We start from the raw sequence: 14,999 nt of genomic DNA on the forward strand, positions 1-14,999 counted from the left end.
TACATACGATGGCAATGGGCGCTACCGGGACACGAACTTGAATTCATCGCGCGCGAAGATCGACTGGCACCTTGTGCTGTCCTTGGCCTGTCCCGTCAATTCCTCTTGAGCAACTGAGCAATGAACTTTTGTCTCGTCCTCTTACACACTCTGATTGACCTCATCTCCACAGTCAGCAGAGTGCCAGGTATCGGCAGCGGGCAGAAGCGTCTGGTACTAACCGCTCACCGTCACGCGCTGTGGTCCAATATGACGAGGAGAGTGCACGTCCAATCGGCCAACCATCTCTATTCTAGTTGAAGTGCATCTATCGCCTCGTCCCATACCTTGCCGATATTGTTTCCATATATCCAAGACATATCCTTCCCACCGTCCGTGATGATCTTCACCCTCACACGGTCATCATACGACGCCGAGTCCCCAAGTCTTTCAAGTCTCGCAGCACGTTGGGCGGCCTGTTCCCCCAGATGCGCATACATGCGCGCGTAGTACGGGAGCCGGATGCGGTCGAAGAGTGGGAGGGCGCGGTGGACGTCGTTGCGGTAGTATCGCAGCGCCTGCGCGAGGACCCAGCCATCTTCCATGGCGAAGCCCGCGCCCGACCCGAACGCACCGGAGAGAGCATGTGAGGAGTCGCCGACGAGGACGACCTTGTCGTCCCATGCGGTGAGTTTCGAGAGTTCGGGTCCGGCGAACGCCGCGAACTCCCTCCAGTCACCCTCCTTCACCCAGCTAATCACCTCTCGGATCCCAGGAAGGTATTCCTGGCGCACGCACGCTTCAGCGCCGCGCACACAGTGGTTTGTAGAGGGAGCGTACCTCGAAATGTGACTGGACGTACGCGTTGCCGACTGGGACGCCCCAGCTGACCTTGTCCGCGCTATGCACGGCAGGGTCTTGCCAGCTCCTCGCGGCAATTTCACCGAGGCCTTCGCCAACAGGCGATAGCCAGACGTGCGTGGTCGGGCCGTGCCACCATGCGGTAGTGGCGAAGCGGGGGTCTTGCTTCACGACGTCCTCCCAGGGCAGGAGTGCCCTCCAGATGGTGGTGCCGGTGTATTTGATCTCGTAGTCAGGCCATGCGGCGTCCCGGACCATCTTGCGCCCTCCAGACGTTAGATGAAGATGTCGGACCATGGCACATTCAGCTCACCGAGCGGATCCCGTCCGCACCAACCACAAGGTCAGCTGTCGCGCTCGTACCGTCTTTGAAATGCAGCTCGATGCCCTCCTTTCCCTTATCGACCACGCGCGTGAGCTTCTTCGACAGCTCGATGACCCTGGGCGGGACGTGCGCAAGGAGGGCAGACTGCAGCTTCGTCCGCTGGGCGCGTATCTGCGGACGCTTCACCGATACCGTCTTCACCTGCCGGTGTATCTCCTCTCCAGTCTTGCCATTACTATGGTGTGCATCCGCCTCAACAAACATTGATTCATCCGAGATAGTAGCGTCGACTCACAGATTCAGTGTAGCGTCAATGACATGGCCACTCGTGAGCGTGTCCGCCACTCCGAGCAACTCGAGGACGTTCCAGGTGTTCTGCCCGATACTGATCCCAGCTCCTACCTCCCTTAGCAGACTCGCCTGCTCGTAGATCTTCACCTCCACATTCGGGATCTTCGACAGAGCGATCGCCGTCGCGAGCCCGCCGGGACCCCCGCCGACGACGGCGACTCTCAGGCTCCTCGCCGAAGTCTCTATGGTCATGATTCAGTGAGCCTCCGGAGGATGGGAAGGCTGGTGGAGCGGTCAGTAGCATCGTCGCGGAAGCTTGCTGATATGTACTGGAACTCGAGCTCAAGAGCGGCTACGCGTCAGATCCTGGGTGGATGGCGTGCGAGGGACCTCTATGGTCGAGCCAGAGCGATCCTAAGACTCGCATGCACTATCGAGCAGCGCAATATGCAATACATTACGCTGCTGATAAGTGAGCTCCAGTAGTATGCCCAGATGGCAGATGAAGAAGGCTCCGAGCACGCCAACCGTGGTTCAAACATGCACGGTCATCCTTGCAGATCACGTACTTGCTCTCTCGTCAGCTCAAATTGGTAAGAGGCGCCTCACGCTGACTAAGAGCGCTCTGAATGTCGTCAATAACACAACCGCACCCTCGGGCATTGATGCAGAGACTCACCGACACCATTAGACACCCAAAGCCAGCGGTCCCGTAGGGCTCTGATCCTATGCGAGCATAGTGGTAGCGCACAGTGCCCTACAGCAGTACTGACGGACTCGGTATTATGCATGCATGTCAGTAATACATCACACGGACTCCATACGAGAGTCGGTCAAGTCCTTGCGTGCAACGCCACCACAAGCGCACCATTCAGGACGCCCTCGCCCTTCCTCTGCACCCACCTCCCGAAGCGCACTTCATGCCCCACGCCCGCGACGAGCAAGACTGTCTTTGCCTGCGCCTGGCCACGAACCTTGCTCGATGCTTCCTCTTGTGTTTCTGGCGAGCTCGCCCATGCAGCACTGGAGACGAACTCTGGCGGGGGCGTGCAGAAGTGGATGGAGTTGACAACACCGGCAGCGGAGATCGTGCCGAGGAGCGCGAACGACTTGAGCTTCGCGTCGAGTTTCCAGACTCGGATCGAACCGTCCCATGAGCCTGTGAGATGGTCCCTCATAAGCATCAGGACCCAGCACAATGACGACGCCCAACGCACCTGAAGCGAAGAGATCTGAGTACCGCAGGGCGCCGATGGCGGTTACCCAGCGCGGCTTGCGGACAATGGGCATATCCTCTGTCTCAACGTGTGCCTCGTCCAGTCCGTGCGCGAGCGCCTGTGTGAAGACGGGCTTCTTCTTTTGCGTCGTCCATAAACATATTGACCTACCATGAGGAAGCGACGTTAGCACGCGCAGATAAGACGGAGAACAGAGGCGCGGATACTCACCCGCTGTCACCGCCGCTCACGAAGGTCTGATCGTCGATCATGGCGACACACTCGATGCTCCCCTCGACGAACCTCGTCTCCTTCGCCTTCTCCTCGGCCCTCTTCTTTCTCCGCGCTCCCTCTGCTTCGTCGTCCTCGCCATCAATATCCATCCCATCCAGGTCGTCCATCCACTTGCTCCCACCCCCGCCGCGGAACACCAGCTGCGTCTCCTCGGGGATTTTCCAGAAGCGCACCGTCTTGTCCCGCCCGCCTGCGCTCACAGCGATCTCGGCTCGGAGTGCGTCGAGCGCGAGCACGGGCGCCTGATGCCCAAAGAGTGTCTCGACGTAGCCCATTGAGGTGAGGTCGAACAGCTTGAGCGTGCGGTCGAACGAGCCGGAATACAACTGCGTGGAGGTCGTCGCTGTCGGTGGGGCTTTACGGAACGCAAGGGCCTGTGCGAAATGTCAGGAGAGGCCGGTAATAAGATAAGGGGGACGTACGGAGATGTGGTCCCGATGCCCAGAGAACCCCTTCACCCACTCGTTCTTCTCAACGTCCCACACACCGACTCGCCGGTCCTTTCCCCCGCTCGCAAGGTACTTCCCGTCCGGGCTGACTGCGAGTGCCCATACTTCGTCTGTGTGCCCGGATACATCCTTGCCTTTGCCCTTGCCCTTGTCGGGCCTACACTTGTGGAAGGTGTGCACTTTGCGGCCGGTGTGCAGATCCCACTTGATGATGACGCCCTCCTTCCCGGACGTGAACAGCCAGCGCGCTGAAGGGGAGGCGACAGCGCCTGTGACGGAGAAGCGGTGACCGCGCGTTCGTATTGAGGGCGCATCCTCGATCTGGTACTGTGAGGCGGTCAGACCCATGTGCAGTATAAGCAGCGGGGTGACACGTACGTTATCTGCCACGAACAAGTGGACTTTCCCTGAATGCTCGAGTACGTCTTGCTTGAGCCGCGCCGAGATGAGCTCGCGGTCAATCTCCGCTGCGTCGACCTCCCCGTCCGCTGCCGCCCCCGAGTGAGATGCAGGACCTAGACAGTGCATGTCGCACACGTACCTAAGCCCAATCCCTGCTTCACGCCGTCCAAGTACATCTTCGCGAGCCGCAGCCGCTTCTCCGCGGGTGTTTCGTCCTCGTCCTCTTCGCCGCTCTCGTACGCGTCCGGGTCGACGTCCGGCGCGCGCAGGTCCATCTCGTCAATCCCGCCTGCACCGTCCGAGTCGTGTGTCTCGTCTGAGAGATCCTCATCTCTCCGTTTCTTTGGCGTCGGGGCCGCACTGGCCTTTTGTTTGCCCCTCTTGCTGGGTGCGCTTCGACCGGGTTTCCGAGAGGAAGATGGCGCTTCCTGGGAACGCTTGCGCTTGCGGGTTTTGGAAGGGGCGAAGAAGGAGTCCGGCATGTTCAAGCTTGAGGTTGCTGCAGGTAGAGTGAGTGCGACAGTGCAGAAGACGAAGGACGGATGAGCGTAAAGCGGGAAGCCGCGCTGGTGGCTGAGCCTCTGCAACTTTTTCGCTCAAGCGCCCATGATCGGACCACGTGGGCTAGGCGCCTTACCACCCTCCGCTTCAAGTCCAAGTTGACTTCGTGCGATGAAGTTCCGAATTATTGAGGCAGCTCGATAGCGTTACTGACTATAACACACTACTAATATAAACCGTTTCTGAGCAAGATATAGATCTGATTTGCGATTCATTGCACGACGAGCTGCACTGGAAGGGAATAATTCGAGTGAAGGTAGATGAGTCGGGCGACGGGGGGGTGCATGAGATATCCACAGATCTAGGTACAGTCAAAGGTTGATTGGTATCGTCAGCTTGAGCATAGTCTAGGAAGTGATGGAGGCCCGAGCGAGGGACAAATGTGAGACAGGAAAGGCAAGCATATTGCTAAATGCGGCAAGACACGCGTCTATCCCCTTCGAACGGGCATTGACAGACGTTCCGCCAAACCTTCAAACTGCTGGTATATCTGTACAGCTTCTATGACTTCCGGTACACACAGATGTCTAGAGAGAACCAGTCAACAAACGCGTATGGGCCGCCGGCGGTGGGTGGCGGCAATGTGCTTAGTCATCAAATGTTGAACACCGGCGGCGTGCTGCAAGTGCAGCTTCGATTTGAACGCTGGTTCCTCAACGCTGCTTCCCAACTGGCCCATGTTTCCTCCTACCCACTCACTGTTGTTTTTTGCGACCACGGTTGCCTCAATCCCGCTCACCGCCTACTAGCCCGTTACATGGTGCGTCGATACTGATGTCGAACGCAGGCTCATTGATTGATCACTCGAGGAGCATCATCCCCTGCGCATACATTCAGTTGCTGGCTCGCGGGTCTGTTCTCTCGCTCGCGTCAAAATAACACTGCTGTTTGCGTAGCGGTCCATCGAAACGGCGCGTGTTTATTGGAGGTGAGTTACGCCATATATACCATCTTGTCTATGTTCGGACTCAACAAGAGGACGAGTCGATCTCACTGCGTTGGACTCGAGATCAACAATTGTCTGTTGAGCTCACCAGTGTCCAACTTCAAACATCTGATCCATCGTCCAACGTATATCCTGCGCCTTGAAGAGGAGCCTGTTACTTCGCGGATCATTCTGCCTTCCCCGGTCTTCGCCTTATGCCTCACTGTGGAAAATGTGGGCGAATCAACGCTCTTGACTTCAGTGAGTCCCATCACCGCCGCTGCCACATCAGAAATATATATCTGTACACGGCTGCGAACCGACAGATGCCAATCGAGCTGCACAAGATTTCCTACGAGGCAATTCGTTCGCCCCTGTATGGAGTCTGGATATCAGTGTGCCACCTCTATCGAGCAGAGCTACATTTTTGACACGCATGCGAGCGTCTCGCGGGACGATCGCGTTCGTTGGGCTACGAGTGCACGATAGCCGTAGATTACGGCTGCAGTCGCCGCGTGGTGAGTGTTGTCTTTACGAAGCCATTCATTTCATAAGGTCTGTAAATAGGAAAGTCTGCTGATACAGTGAGAAGACCTTGGAAAATTTGCCCCCAAAGCCAGTCGTACCCCGGGAGCGAGTTCAATGACTATATGAACCGTTCGGTCGAGGCGCCGCGCGCAGAGTCGCGCGGAATTGTGGCCACGACGATAGCGGTACTGGGTCCGTTGCTTCCTTCAAGCCACCCAGTATTGTGGGAATTGCGAGAGGGGTGAAGGTCTTCTCGTTCTTCACCAAATCGAACATCTGCAAGGTTCCACTAAACGATCCACTGCACAGTCACGTGGTCGTGTCATTGGCGGGTAAGTTACACAATTGCTCCGATCCGCAGAGTTCTGAGACTAGAGAACCACGTTTGCTACCAAACTGGGCTGCTCGTCGATATTCTCCACTTCTTCTTCTCGCACTAGGTTACAGACATCCGTGCTCCTGGAGCACGAGGCTGCGTGGAGGTGGCTACCAACCGCGCATTCGCCTCTGGAGGCAGTCCCTCTCCCTCTGCAGAAGCGGCTCTACTAGCACTATCGGGGCTGTTCTCGCGATGGTCCGTGCGATGTGTATCAGGCATTCGGTACGATCGGGGAAGTGCGCCTAGTTGCTGGACGCGTTATATTCGCTACTCGAGCGGCTGCGCGGAGCGTGACTGGGCGTGACGCCCATGCGTAACGGTCCGGAGCTCCTGTATGCATATGTTGTGTCGGGGTGGCGGTGGCACTGCGTAGTATATGAGGAACAGACGGAGACATAGTTTCATTCCTCCCCTCACCCATTGTTGCTCATGGTATGCTACGCACACTCAGCAACATCAGTGGCCGTCTCCGTGTCCCAATAACACACGCTTGAGCGTCTCGGGCGCACGAGAGTGTCCGCACTCTCCGTCTGGGGCGACTCGCTGCCACTCAAAACCCTGCACCCGCTCATTGACTCTCCTCACTTCGCAACCGTCTTCGTCATTCCCTCTCTCTGGAACCGCAAGTCATGGTATGTAGGATTTTCCGATACATACGGGATCAGGCGCACCTCATTTGATTGACAGGTCTTCGTCGGTGACCAGAAATACGCGTGGTGCGCTCGCTACACATTGCTCGCGCTGGCACGTCTAACCACCGCTGTATCACAGTGAGACGTGCATCAAAGGCCACCGCTCGTCTACATGCAAACACACCGATCGCCCGCTGTACGAGGTCAAAAAAAAGGGCCGCCCGGTAACGCAATGCGAGCACTGCAGGGAGCTCCGCAAGATCAAACAAGTTCACGTCAAGTGTATGTGTGCCTCTAGTTACAGTGACTTCGATGTCGCGGGCCCCTCGGCGCAGACAAGAGGTGACTTGCCGTAACATAACTGGCGCCTTGACGCGAGACTGACCTTCAAGGTCAATTGTCTTTTGTACGGGTTAGGTGGCTGCAAGCTCCCGGCGAGCGCCGCGTTCCCTAGCGGGCTCCCCCCTGGAGTGATGGGAGCGTCGGTCGCATTGTCGGACGGTTCAGAATCAGAGTACAGTATGTGGTTGTGCAGGCCCCTGTGTAGCACTTCTCATATTCTTTGTAGGCAACGCGTCCCCTGCTCCCTGCAGATGCAACCACAGCGGGCCATGTGATTGCGCCACTCCTCGCGTGCCGCGGAACAAGGCTAAAGTTAAGGCGCGTCCGCGCAACGGGAGTGCGGAGAAGGCCCCGCCGCTGCAGAACATCGGGGAGCCGCCGGTAGCGGGTCCCGCTGGGCTTGTCGCGTCCGCGCATGCGGTCGGACACCGGCCAGTCCTGCCTCGACCTCCCCCGCCTGAGCATCAGAGTTCGTTCCGGCCGCCGCATGACCCCTCCGCGCCTTCTCCTTCCCATGTCCCCGGCTCACGTCAGCACTCTCATAGCCAGCTTTACAGCCCCTACGGCAGGGCTTACGAGCAGACGCACCCGGGTGATGGACTCGATGATCCAACCGTAACTTACCAGAACATCGTTGCGAAGGCCGCCGATCCTTCCGATTCCGCTCCGGCCCTTTCGGAACTCCAGTCATGGGCGGCGTTCAACCCAGCGTCCTCAAGCGCCTCTCTCCTCGCAAATATATCCCTCTGTGGCTGCGGGCACGCCTGTGCATGTCCCGGCTGCCTCGAGCACCGCGGGCGGGACGCGCTCCTCGGCGAGTCGTGCGCCGACCCCAACACATGTATTGCCTGCCTTGAGTGCGCGATGTTGGCGGTCCCCATCTCGCTCGCGCCCGATGCTCCGGGTATGCTATACGAAGACCCTCAGACGCAGAACGTGGACGAGTGGCTGCGGGAGATGGCCGCCGCGCAAGCGCAGTCCCAGACGACGCTGTCGACGCAGCCTTTGTCACAGTTCGCGCCGTCGCCCGGACCGAGTCTCCAGAGACAAACCCACAGCTCACCTAGCTCGCTGCCATTCTCTGGTTCCGGCATCACCGCCCCGAGTCACAGTCCAGGCTCGCCTACAGCCGACATGCAGTACGATCCTACACTCCTGCAAACCTACGCCCTCTGGAATGACCTCCGCGACGCGCGCTCGCACTCGCGGCCCGCCCAAGGCGAGTGGGACGCGGACGAGCTCGGCCAGGCGCAGACGCAAATGTTCGGTGTACCCCGGGTGACCCTCAGTCGCGCGTCCTCGCATACGTCGCAGTCGTCCGCCGGCCAGTCGCACTCCTCGGCGTCGTCTTCGCTTGGTTCTGCGCTCGTGATGCCGAGTGATTCGAGCACATCGGGGAGCGGAGGGTCATCGTGCTGTTCAAGCCGCTGAATGAAAGTGTCTGTGAGGACAATGCGGGCTCACAATGGTCTCAAGGGTTGTACTGTACGTACTCTTTCCACACTGCAAGCGGCGCCACGCCTCGGCAGGCTTGACATTGACATGTCCGTGAATTTGACAGACTTTTTCACCGGCTTCGAGCTAGACAATGACCAGATCCCAGCGTGGTGGTTCCGCACCGTGACGTGGACTGGACCGCGTTCAATGCCACAGTCATCCAAATGCAACTTCGCGAACCTCCATGAGATCAACCTCTGGAGGTGTACGAAGAGATGAAGAAGACAATTTGGCATGCCATGTGGCATTTTGACGATCAAATACCGCGTTGTTGAGCTTGTAGAACTACTAGACCTCGCCGATTCTGGACATTGACTGACAGGCTGCCAAATGAAACGCTTTATGACCCTCTGTTACGCATTTCCCGTTACCATACCAATTCTTTGTATTTGACACGCCTAAGTAGCCTGAGCACCCATCCATCTCTGCGCCTGAACCTTCTCCGCGCCGACCAAGTTATACAGTGTAAAAGGCCCTTTATACTAGTCTCCGTACCCGATGTCTGACTCGCATCGCATTTTCAAACCTCAAGTACGACCTTATAGTCCTTTGTTAATGGATGACAGATGGCATCTTCTGTTGTACGCACCCTTGCTACCGCAGCGTCTACGTTCTGTGCGTAGACACCCGCAAACCGGACGAATCCATCAGAATCCATTTCCTTGCATCCCCAACACTCGGCTACTGCTTTAAGCATCGGTCCGATCGCCTGCGTTGTCGTGACGAGCGCACCGCTTGGTTCGGCGCGCAACACCTTTGATGAACGGCCGATGTAGCGATCGACATAGGACCGAATCCCACTGTCCTCCCGAATCTTGCTGCACATGCAGCCATCGGTATGTGAATAATGGTTTGGCTTTATTGCCGTCAACCACGGCCACTGAGGTAAACTCGGAAGGTACTTCTTCAACTTGGGATCCCAACTCGGAGGCGTTGGCAATGGGTCAAAGAGACCCCGGTGGCTAGCAACCGCAGCTTTGACACAATCCCAGCGATACTGCAATAGCCGATGGTATGCCGTGACAGACATACAATCCATGTCGGGGAAAGCGGGCGGCGGGCGCTGATCGCCCGGCCACGGCTGGAAGGTCGCCTTCGCAGCGATACGTGCTGCGTCAGGTAGACCATACGCACAACTGAGCGCATAGACCCGAAGCGCCTGGGTCTTCAGCACCGCGGGATCGATCATGGCGAGTTTGACGGCTTCGCGTACGCCTGCCATGTCATACTTGCGCACTGCTTCCAAGAGCGGCCGGTAGTCGGAGGGAGCGGGAAGGGAGAGTGGGCGCACGACGGGATACAACATCCGCAGGATGAAGTCCCACACCCGACTGTTCTCGGCGACGTCAACAACAGACAAAGCAGTTGTGTCATTTCCGGGGAGGGTGAACATCTCGCGGAAGACAGGCGAGGCATGCTTCATGATGATCTTGTAGACGCGAAAGTCAACCTCGTCCGACGTGCGGATGATCAGGTCTGCGTCCGGATCGTCGAAGGGTTGCGACGCAACTTTCTCGTCGACAACCGAAGCGAATTCGGAGTCAGAGTCTGCCATGTCCTCGCGTCGATGTGAGCGAGCACGGGGGCGGTCAAGGGCGCACTACGTCCGTGGAAAAGCACAGACTAGGTGTAACAGTAAGTGGGGTTTTAAAGAAGGACACGCAAAGGCTTGGAGCACGTACAAGTTACAGCCGACGACCGATGACGGCGATAGTAAAGGAACAGGAGAGATTTCGCGACGTCGACAAGGGAGAGCGGGGAGGGATTTGGTCGCAATCGCTCGGGATAAGGGACGTCGGATAGTCAAACCTGAGAGAAGTTGATGAATCATATATATATATCTCAAGCCTCTAGTACATACAGCAAAACAGTGGCCTTCTGCTGCTGAGGTGTCCCGATGGGCACGTCTGGATCTTATGACTACCTGTCTCATGAGTTCGAGCTGCCAGATAGAGGAAGCGGTACCTTAACGTGCGCCTGGAGCATTTGAACGGAACTTCGAAGATTCACGAAGACACTACTGTACTGACACCGTCGCTCATACTTCAAACTTTACTTCAAACTTTAAGATGGACCTTGTGGTATAGATTGTATGAGCCTCACTCCGCTCAAAGAGTCATGACGCCTGAGTGGGGTAGGCACTTACCTTCGTCACAGCAACATTTATGTATACGTCTTGCAGCGCTCGGCTCAGGACAGTCACTGTGGTGACCGCGGCGCCGCTCGAATCAACACGCAACGCATGAGCCGTGCGAGCGAATTAGTCGTCGAAGTAGGAGCGCACTTCGAAGAGAATACGTGTGTGACTTTGAGGCGTTCCAGAAGCCGTATTCGTCACAAGAAGCTAGACTATGTCCTCGAACGTGTTCCCACAGCCCGGACCAGAGTACGGCGACCTTCTTAGTAGTTTCAGCAACGAGAGATGTGGCTACTTCGACGCAGTGCCACCGGTACCGTAGTAGCCTATGGTGTCCCGCGTCCGTCATACATTGCAGCTCTGAGAAATAGGGAGGTGAAAACTGATCCATGGGCCATGTTCGGAAGGTTGCTTTCGCAGCGAGAGGGATAACGTCGGACATGCCGTAGCCACATGCGAGAGTGTAGACGCGCGATGCCTCGTATCCAGTACCGCTGGGCGTCCCACAGCGTCGCGGATGCCCTCGTGTTTCTTCGCAGCTTACAGGAGGGGCTAGAAGTCGTCAGGAGTCATCAGGTTCGTTAGAGCGATGGGTATACGATCAGTAGCATGTGATCTCACACCCTGCTGCTCTTTGTGACGTCCACGGTAGCATCGTTTATCGGCGATATGTAGAGAAAGACGAGAAATGCAAATCCCATGATGGCCTTCGATGATCCTGACGCCGATACTTATCAGTGCGGATAACGATATCGGCGTCAGGATCATCGAAGGGCGATGCTGCGGTGCGCGATGCAACCTTGGTATTGGGTGTAGAGTCTCTCGAGTCCGCATTCATCATCGGAGGGCAAGGATCGACCGTAATGAATGCTGATGTGTGTGAGGTGTGAGCGGCGAAGTCGAGAGCACTGGCGGGTTCGTGAGGGGCTCACCTGGCCAAAGTCCGGTTTTGCCTGTGCTATAAACTTTCTACATACGTGTCAGCGCTTTTCACTCAAATGAAGGCCTAGTCGCGAACGAAGGACGGCAGACGATCCAACAGCATATAAGGCATAGCCGGTAGCCTCGCATCCACTGACATAGCTCAGTACACCGCGCATTGCCTTGCTCAACATGAGTACTTGTTTTACCATTTGGCCATCACCACCGGCCGTCTGGGAAGTGGAGGTTCGCGTACACAAGAAGCGCACTGCAACGACCGTCTAGGACTGTCCCCAGAGCTCTAACAATTGGTCCACAAACACTCTCCGACAAGACGTGCAAACTGCACCTTCACGCGTCCCCATACCTCTTCAGGAAGCCCAGATGGAACTTCTCCAACATCCCCACATACTCCTCCACGCCCGGACACAGGCACGTCAGCCGATAATGGTGCTCGCCCTCCTTCTGGCCAAAGCCCGAGCCGGGCACGACGCAGATGCCCGTCTCCTCCAGCAGTTCGAGCGCGTACAGCGTATCCGCCTCCTTCCCGAGCTTCCGCGCCGCCTCGACCGCGCCCTGTGGGAGCTCGAGCTTCGGGTAGAGGTAGAGCGCCCCGGGTGAGTTCACGCACGACACGCCGGGGAGCGCATTCAGCCGCGCAGCCATGAGCTGCGTGCGCTGCGCGAGTGCCGCGTGAATGCTGTCCGTCTCGCGCTTCCACAGCGCATGGCTCGGCTCGCCGTCCTTCGGCGGCCGCACCAGGCAGTCGACGCCGACCTGGCCAGAGAGCGGCGGGCACAGGCCGACGGAGACCATCTTGTAGAGCAGCGCGCGCACGTCCGCGGGGATGTTGCAGCACTCGAAGTACCCACCGCGCCGACCGCACTCACCGAAGACGCCCTTCGAGATGGAGTGGAAGGAGATGAGCGGGACGGGCGAGTTGAGTCGGCGCACGGTCTGTTTGAACGAGTGGAATGGGTGCTCTGCGGGCCGGTGCAGGTTCGCCTGGTAGACTTCGTCTGCGAGCAGCACGAGCGAGTGCTCCTCGCAGAGCTGAACGAGCTCGTCCATCGTCTTCTGGTCGAGCAGCGCGCCGGTCGGATTGCCCGGGTTGATCACGACGAGGGCGCGAGGGGTGATGTCTGAACTGGAGATTTCGGCCTTTTTCAGCGCTGCACGAATCTCGTCGAGCGAGGTTGACCAGCCGTCGATCTCGGAGAGGTGGTACGGGACCGCGACGCCATTGAACTGTGCGAGCGTCGCGGTGTAGAGTGGGTATTGCGGGATAGGGATGAGGATGCCGGTCTTGTGCGGCGTGATGAGCGTGTTAAGGAGAAGGGCGACGCCCGCGGATGCGCCGGCGGTGAGGAAGATGTCTTCTGGGTCGCTCGGATACCCGTCGCGTTCTGATGATAAGCTTGTCAACAGGGAGGGCGAAGCGCTACACAGGGCGACGCACCTGAAATGAACTGCGCGACGTGTTTCCGGATGAGCGGGATACCCTTGCTATGAGAGTATGCGCCGACGCTGCCGATCTCAGCCTGCAGCTCCTGTGCTCGTGCGATTACGTCCGCTGGCCATTGGTCCTTGACAATGTCAACCAAGGGCGGGTACTCCATCAATGCAGCAACCTGTAGTGCCAGACATCGTCAATCGCTGCGCGACAGTGGCAGAACAAGGCATTGGTGAGATTAGAAGAGCCAGAGCAGGTCGAATCGCCGTTGAGAACAAGCCGTTGGCGGAACGTTCACTGAACAGCGAAACCCAGACTTGATCTGGTGTCGGTGTTGAAAATAAGAACGCGTGCACAGACAGCGGACAAGAAAACTTGGTGCAAAGGATGGCTGCGTACGCGAATGTGCGACCGGTCTATCGTCCCAGGGAGAACAACACTCGAGTGCCCGCCTGGGCGCCGCTGATTTCAACGACCTCTTGTGCGCAGCAAGCGAGGTGAGGGCGCACATCCAGTTCAGCACTGTCTGGCGCCATGCGAGTCGCGGTTACACTACGATGTGGTTGCGAACTCCCGCGCAAGTACAACAGGGCAAGCTTTGACTTGTACGGTTGGTAGAAGGGACGCTGGATGTCTGCAGTCTCACCACGTCGCAGCTGATACAATCCGTATTCTCTGCGAACGGCCCTGAGTCACCCATGCATCCGCATGTTGTCCGGACGAGTCTGGCATCCGCGCGTGTTGTCCGGACGAGTCTGGCATCCGCGCGTATTGTCAGGGGTCCTGGTCGAGTACACGACAGGGCCTCGAACGACCAGGTTGAGCCTGGCCGCACACGCGCACTCTGCCCCGCATTGCAGTGCCGTGATGCGGAGAGAGCGCGCAGGTACCCCCGCACGCGGGGTTCGGTGGAAGTTCACGTGTAGTGGATGCATGTGTGCCGTACCAAAAGAAGGCTCGTCCTTCGCCCAGCCATTCGTAGCATGCCCACCGCGCCCGCCACCGAGCAAGCAGGAAAGCGAAATGATAGTACATACCTGCCTCGTGAACGTGATAGGGGGCTGGTCGAGGCCCTTCTGCTGCGGGTTCCCGATGTTGCTGCTGATGACCTTTTTGAACGGTAGCTTGTCCTGGTGCTCCTGCGAGCGGAGCTTTTCGTTGAGCTCGTCGGCCTTGATCGCCAGCTCGCCGCGGACGGCATACTGCACGTTGAGGATCGCCGGGTTGAGGTCGGCGGGTGTTAGGGGCCGCATTTTTCGGGAGTGCTGGTGCAGCCGGCGAGAGGAGGAAGTGCGAGTGGTTGCGGAACAAGAGCGAGCGGCACGGGACAGACTGAGCATCTGTGAGAGCGGCTTTTGACGGCGAGAGCGTGCGGGGGGCAGGCGGACAGCCACCTACCGTTCCCACACTTTATTACTAATTAGTACTGTTGACGCGTGTTGTTGACGGGTTCTTATCAGTAGCCAGATCCACCGATCGCCTTACCCGTGAAGATTTCCCCAGAGTTCGCTGACTTAATAGACCGTCCTCGCTGTGTATTGCACGTGAGCTCCTTCCCGATATGGCTCGGTCCCGCGCTGGTCCCTCTGGACCAGTTCTGTGGGCGCTTCTGGCTGTGTCTCGGCCTCCCGCCCCCATCAGTCACATGATAGACTTCTCGCCGCCCCGCGCCACGCGCCTCCTTCCACTTCCGTCCTCACTGGCGCTTCCCGTCACTCCTCCCGCCCTCGCCGGCGCTTCTCCGCCTCCTGCCTTTCTCGTCCTCCCCAGCGCGTGCACGTGCCCCTCCCGTCCCCGCCGGCGCTT

The 14,999-nt window shown here is 58.0% G+C and overlaps 6 protein-coding genes across 6 annotated transcripts; 1 reads left to right on the top strand and 5 right to left on the bottom strand.

Moving 5' to 3' along the window:
• Positions 1 to 86: 86 nt before the first annotated feature.
• Positions 87 to 2,132, bottom strand: C8Q71DRAFT_282557 (putative FAD-binding monooxygenase). The gene is made up of 4 exons (XM_047917513.1): positions 1,461 to 2,132; positions 1,154 to 1,400; positions 820 to 1,098; positions 87 to 764 (listed from the first exon to the last, which is right to left on the bottom strand). Exons 1-4 carry the CDS (start codon positions 1,706 to 1,708, stop codon positions 288 to 290), a joined length of 1,251 nt encoding a protein of 416 aa, XP_047774808.1. The 5' UTR covers positions 1,709 to 2,132; the 3' UTR covers positions 87 to 287.
• A 13-nt stretch (positions 2,133 to 2,145) lies between these two features.
• On the bottom strand, positions 2,146 to 4,375 carry C8Q71DRAFT_815810 (WD40 repeat-like protein). The gene is made up of 6 exons (XM_047926108.1): positions 3,958 to 4,375; positions 3,795 to 3,904; positions 3,390 to 3,743; positions 2,905 to 3,341; positions 2,674 to 2,840; positions 2,146 to 2,615 (listed from the first exon to the last, which is right to left on the bottom strand). Exons 1-6 carry the CDS (start codon positions 4,298 to 4,300, stop codon positions 2,290 to 2,292), a joined length of 1,737 nt encoding a protein of 578 aa, XP_047774809.1. The 5' UTR covers positions 4,301 to 4,375; the 3' UTR covers positions 2,146 to 2,289.
• A 2,520-nt stretch (positions 4,376 to 6,895) lies between these two features.
• Positions 6,896 to 8,367, top strand: C8Q71DRAFT_683524 (uncharacterized protein; the record flags this gene model as incomplete). Its single annotated transcript, XM_047919785.1, has 5 exons — positions 6,896 to 6,927; positions 6,983 to 7,157; positions 7,236 to 7,362; positions 7,412 to 8,162; positions 8,253 to 8,367. Coding segments are annotated over 5 exons (1,200 nt in total), but the record flags the coding sequence as incomplete, so codon positions are not given.
• Positions 8,368 to 9,066: 699 nt separating this feature from the next.
• C8Q71DRAFT_282747 (uncharacterized protein) lies at positions 9,067 to 10,655 on the bottom strand. The gene is made up of 4 exons (XM_047917515.1): positions 10,648 to 10,655; positions 10,544 to 10,595; positions 10,365 to 10,491; positions 9,067 to 10,305 (listed from the first exon to the last, which is right to left on the bottom strand). Exon 4 carries the CDS (start codon positions 10,235 to 10,237, stop codon positions 9,203 to 9,205), a length of 1,035 nt encoding a protein of 344 aa, XP_047774811.1. The 5' UTR covers positions 10,238 to 10,305; positions 10,365 to 10,491; positions 10,544 to 10,595; positions 10,648 to 10,655; the 3' UTR covers positions 9,067 to 9,202.
• Positions 10,656 to 11,903, bottom strand: C8Q71DRAFT_282746 (uncharacterized protein). Its single transcript, XM_047917514.1, has 4 exons — positions 11,752 to 11,903; positions 11,604 to 11,689; positions 11,443 to 11,543; positions 10,656 to 11,371 (listed from the first exon to the last, which is right to left on the bottom strand). The coding sequence occupies exons 2-4, from the start codon at positions 11,651 to 11,653 to the stop codon at positions 10,911 to 10,913; spliced, it is 612 nt and encodes a 203-aa protein (XP_047774812.1). The 5' UTR covers positions 11,654 to 11,689; positions 11,752 to 11,903; the 3' UTR covers positions 10,656 to 10,910.
• On the bottom strand, positions 11,844 to 13,630 carry C8Q71DRAFT_282757 (transaminase). Its single transcript, XM_047917516.1, has 2 exons — positions 13,200 to 13,630; positions 11,844 to 13,146 (listed from the first exon to the last, which is right to left on the bottom strand). The coding sequence occupies exons 1-2, from the start codon at positions 13,357 to 13,359 to the stop codon at positions 12,092 to 12,094; spliced, it is 1,215 nt and encodes a 404-aa protein (XP_047774813.1). The 5' UTR covers positions 13,360 to 13,630; the 3' UTR covers positions 11,844 to 12,091.
• Between the last annotated feature and the right edge of the window lie 1,369 nt (positions 13,631 to 14,999).

The sequence above is a fragment of the Rhodofomes roseus genome, assembly GCF_022264815.1.
Source record: "Rhodofomes roseus strain CIRM-BRFM 1785 chromosome Unknown C8Q71scaffold_24, whole genome shotgun sequence".
Lineage (NCBI taxonomy): Eukaryota > Fungi > Basidiomycota > Agaricomycetes > Polyporales > Fomitopsidaceae > Rhodofomes > Rhodofomes roseus.

Bases quoted from the DNA above. Each gene is read 5' to 3' on its own strand.
- C8Q71DRAFT_282557 (XM_047917513.1), bottom strand. From the start codon at position 1,708: ATGACCATAGAGACTTCGGCGAGGAGCCTGAGAGTCGCCGTCGTCGGC. The intron at 1,099-1,153 runs GTGAGCTGAATG...GGAGGGCGCAAG, and splicing joins GTGCGGACGGGATCCGCTCG to ATGGTCCGGGACGCCGCATG. The intron at 765-819 runs GTACGCTCCCTC...TGCGTGCGCCAG, and splicing joins ACGTCCAGTCACATTTCGAG to GAATACCTTCCTGGGATCCG.
- C8Q71DRAFT_815810 (XM_047926108.1), bottom strand. From the start codon at position 4,300: ATGCCGGACTCCTTCTTCGCCCCTTCCAAAACCCGCAAGCGCAAGCGT. The intron at 3,905-3,957 runs GTACGTGTGCGA...CGGGGGCGGCAG, and splicing joins GAAGCAGGGATTGGGCTTAG to CGGACGGGGAGGTCGACGCA. The intron at 3,342-3,389 runs GTACGTCCCCCT...CATTTCGCACAG, and splicing joins GGCATCGGGACCACATCTCC to GCCCTTGCGTTCCGTAAAGC.
- C8Q71DRAFT_282747 (XM_047917515.1), bottom strand. From the start codon at position 10,237: ATGGCAGACTCTGACTCCGAATTCGCTTCGGTTGTCGACGAGAAAGTT.
- C8Q71DRAFT_282746 (XM_047917514.1), bottom strand. From the start codon at position 11,653: ATGCGGACTCGAGAGACTCTACACCCAATACCAAGGTTGCATCGCGCA. The intron at 11,544-11,603 runs GCAGCATCGCCC...GATAAGTATCGG, and splicing joins CCAAGGTTGCATCGCGCACC to CGTCAGGATCATCGAAGGCC. The intron at 11,372-11,442 runs GTGTGAGATCAC...GACGACTTCTAG, and splicing joins ACGTCACAAAGAGCAGCAGG to CCCCTCCTGTAAGCTGCGAA.
- C8Q71DRAFT_282757 (XM_047917516.1), bottom strand. From the start codon at position 13,359: ATGGAGTACCCGCCCTTGGTTGACATTGTCAAGGACCAATGGCCAGCG. The intron at 13,147-13,199 runs GTGCGTCGCCCT...GCTTATCATCAG, and splicing joins CGTCGCGCAGTTCATTTCAG to AACGCGACGGGTATCCGAGC.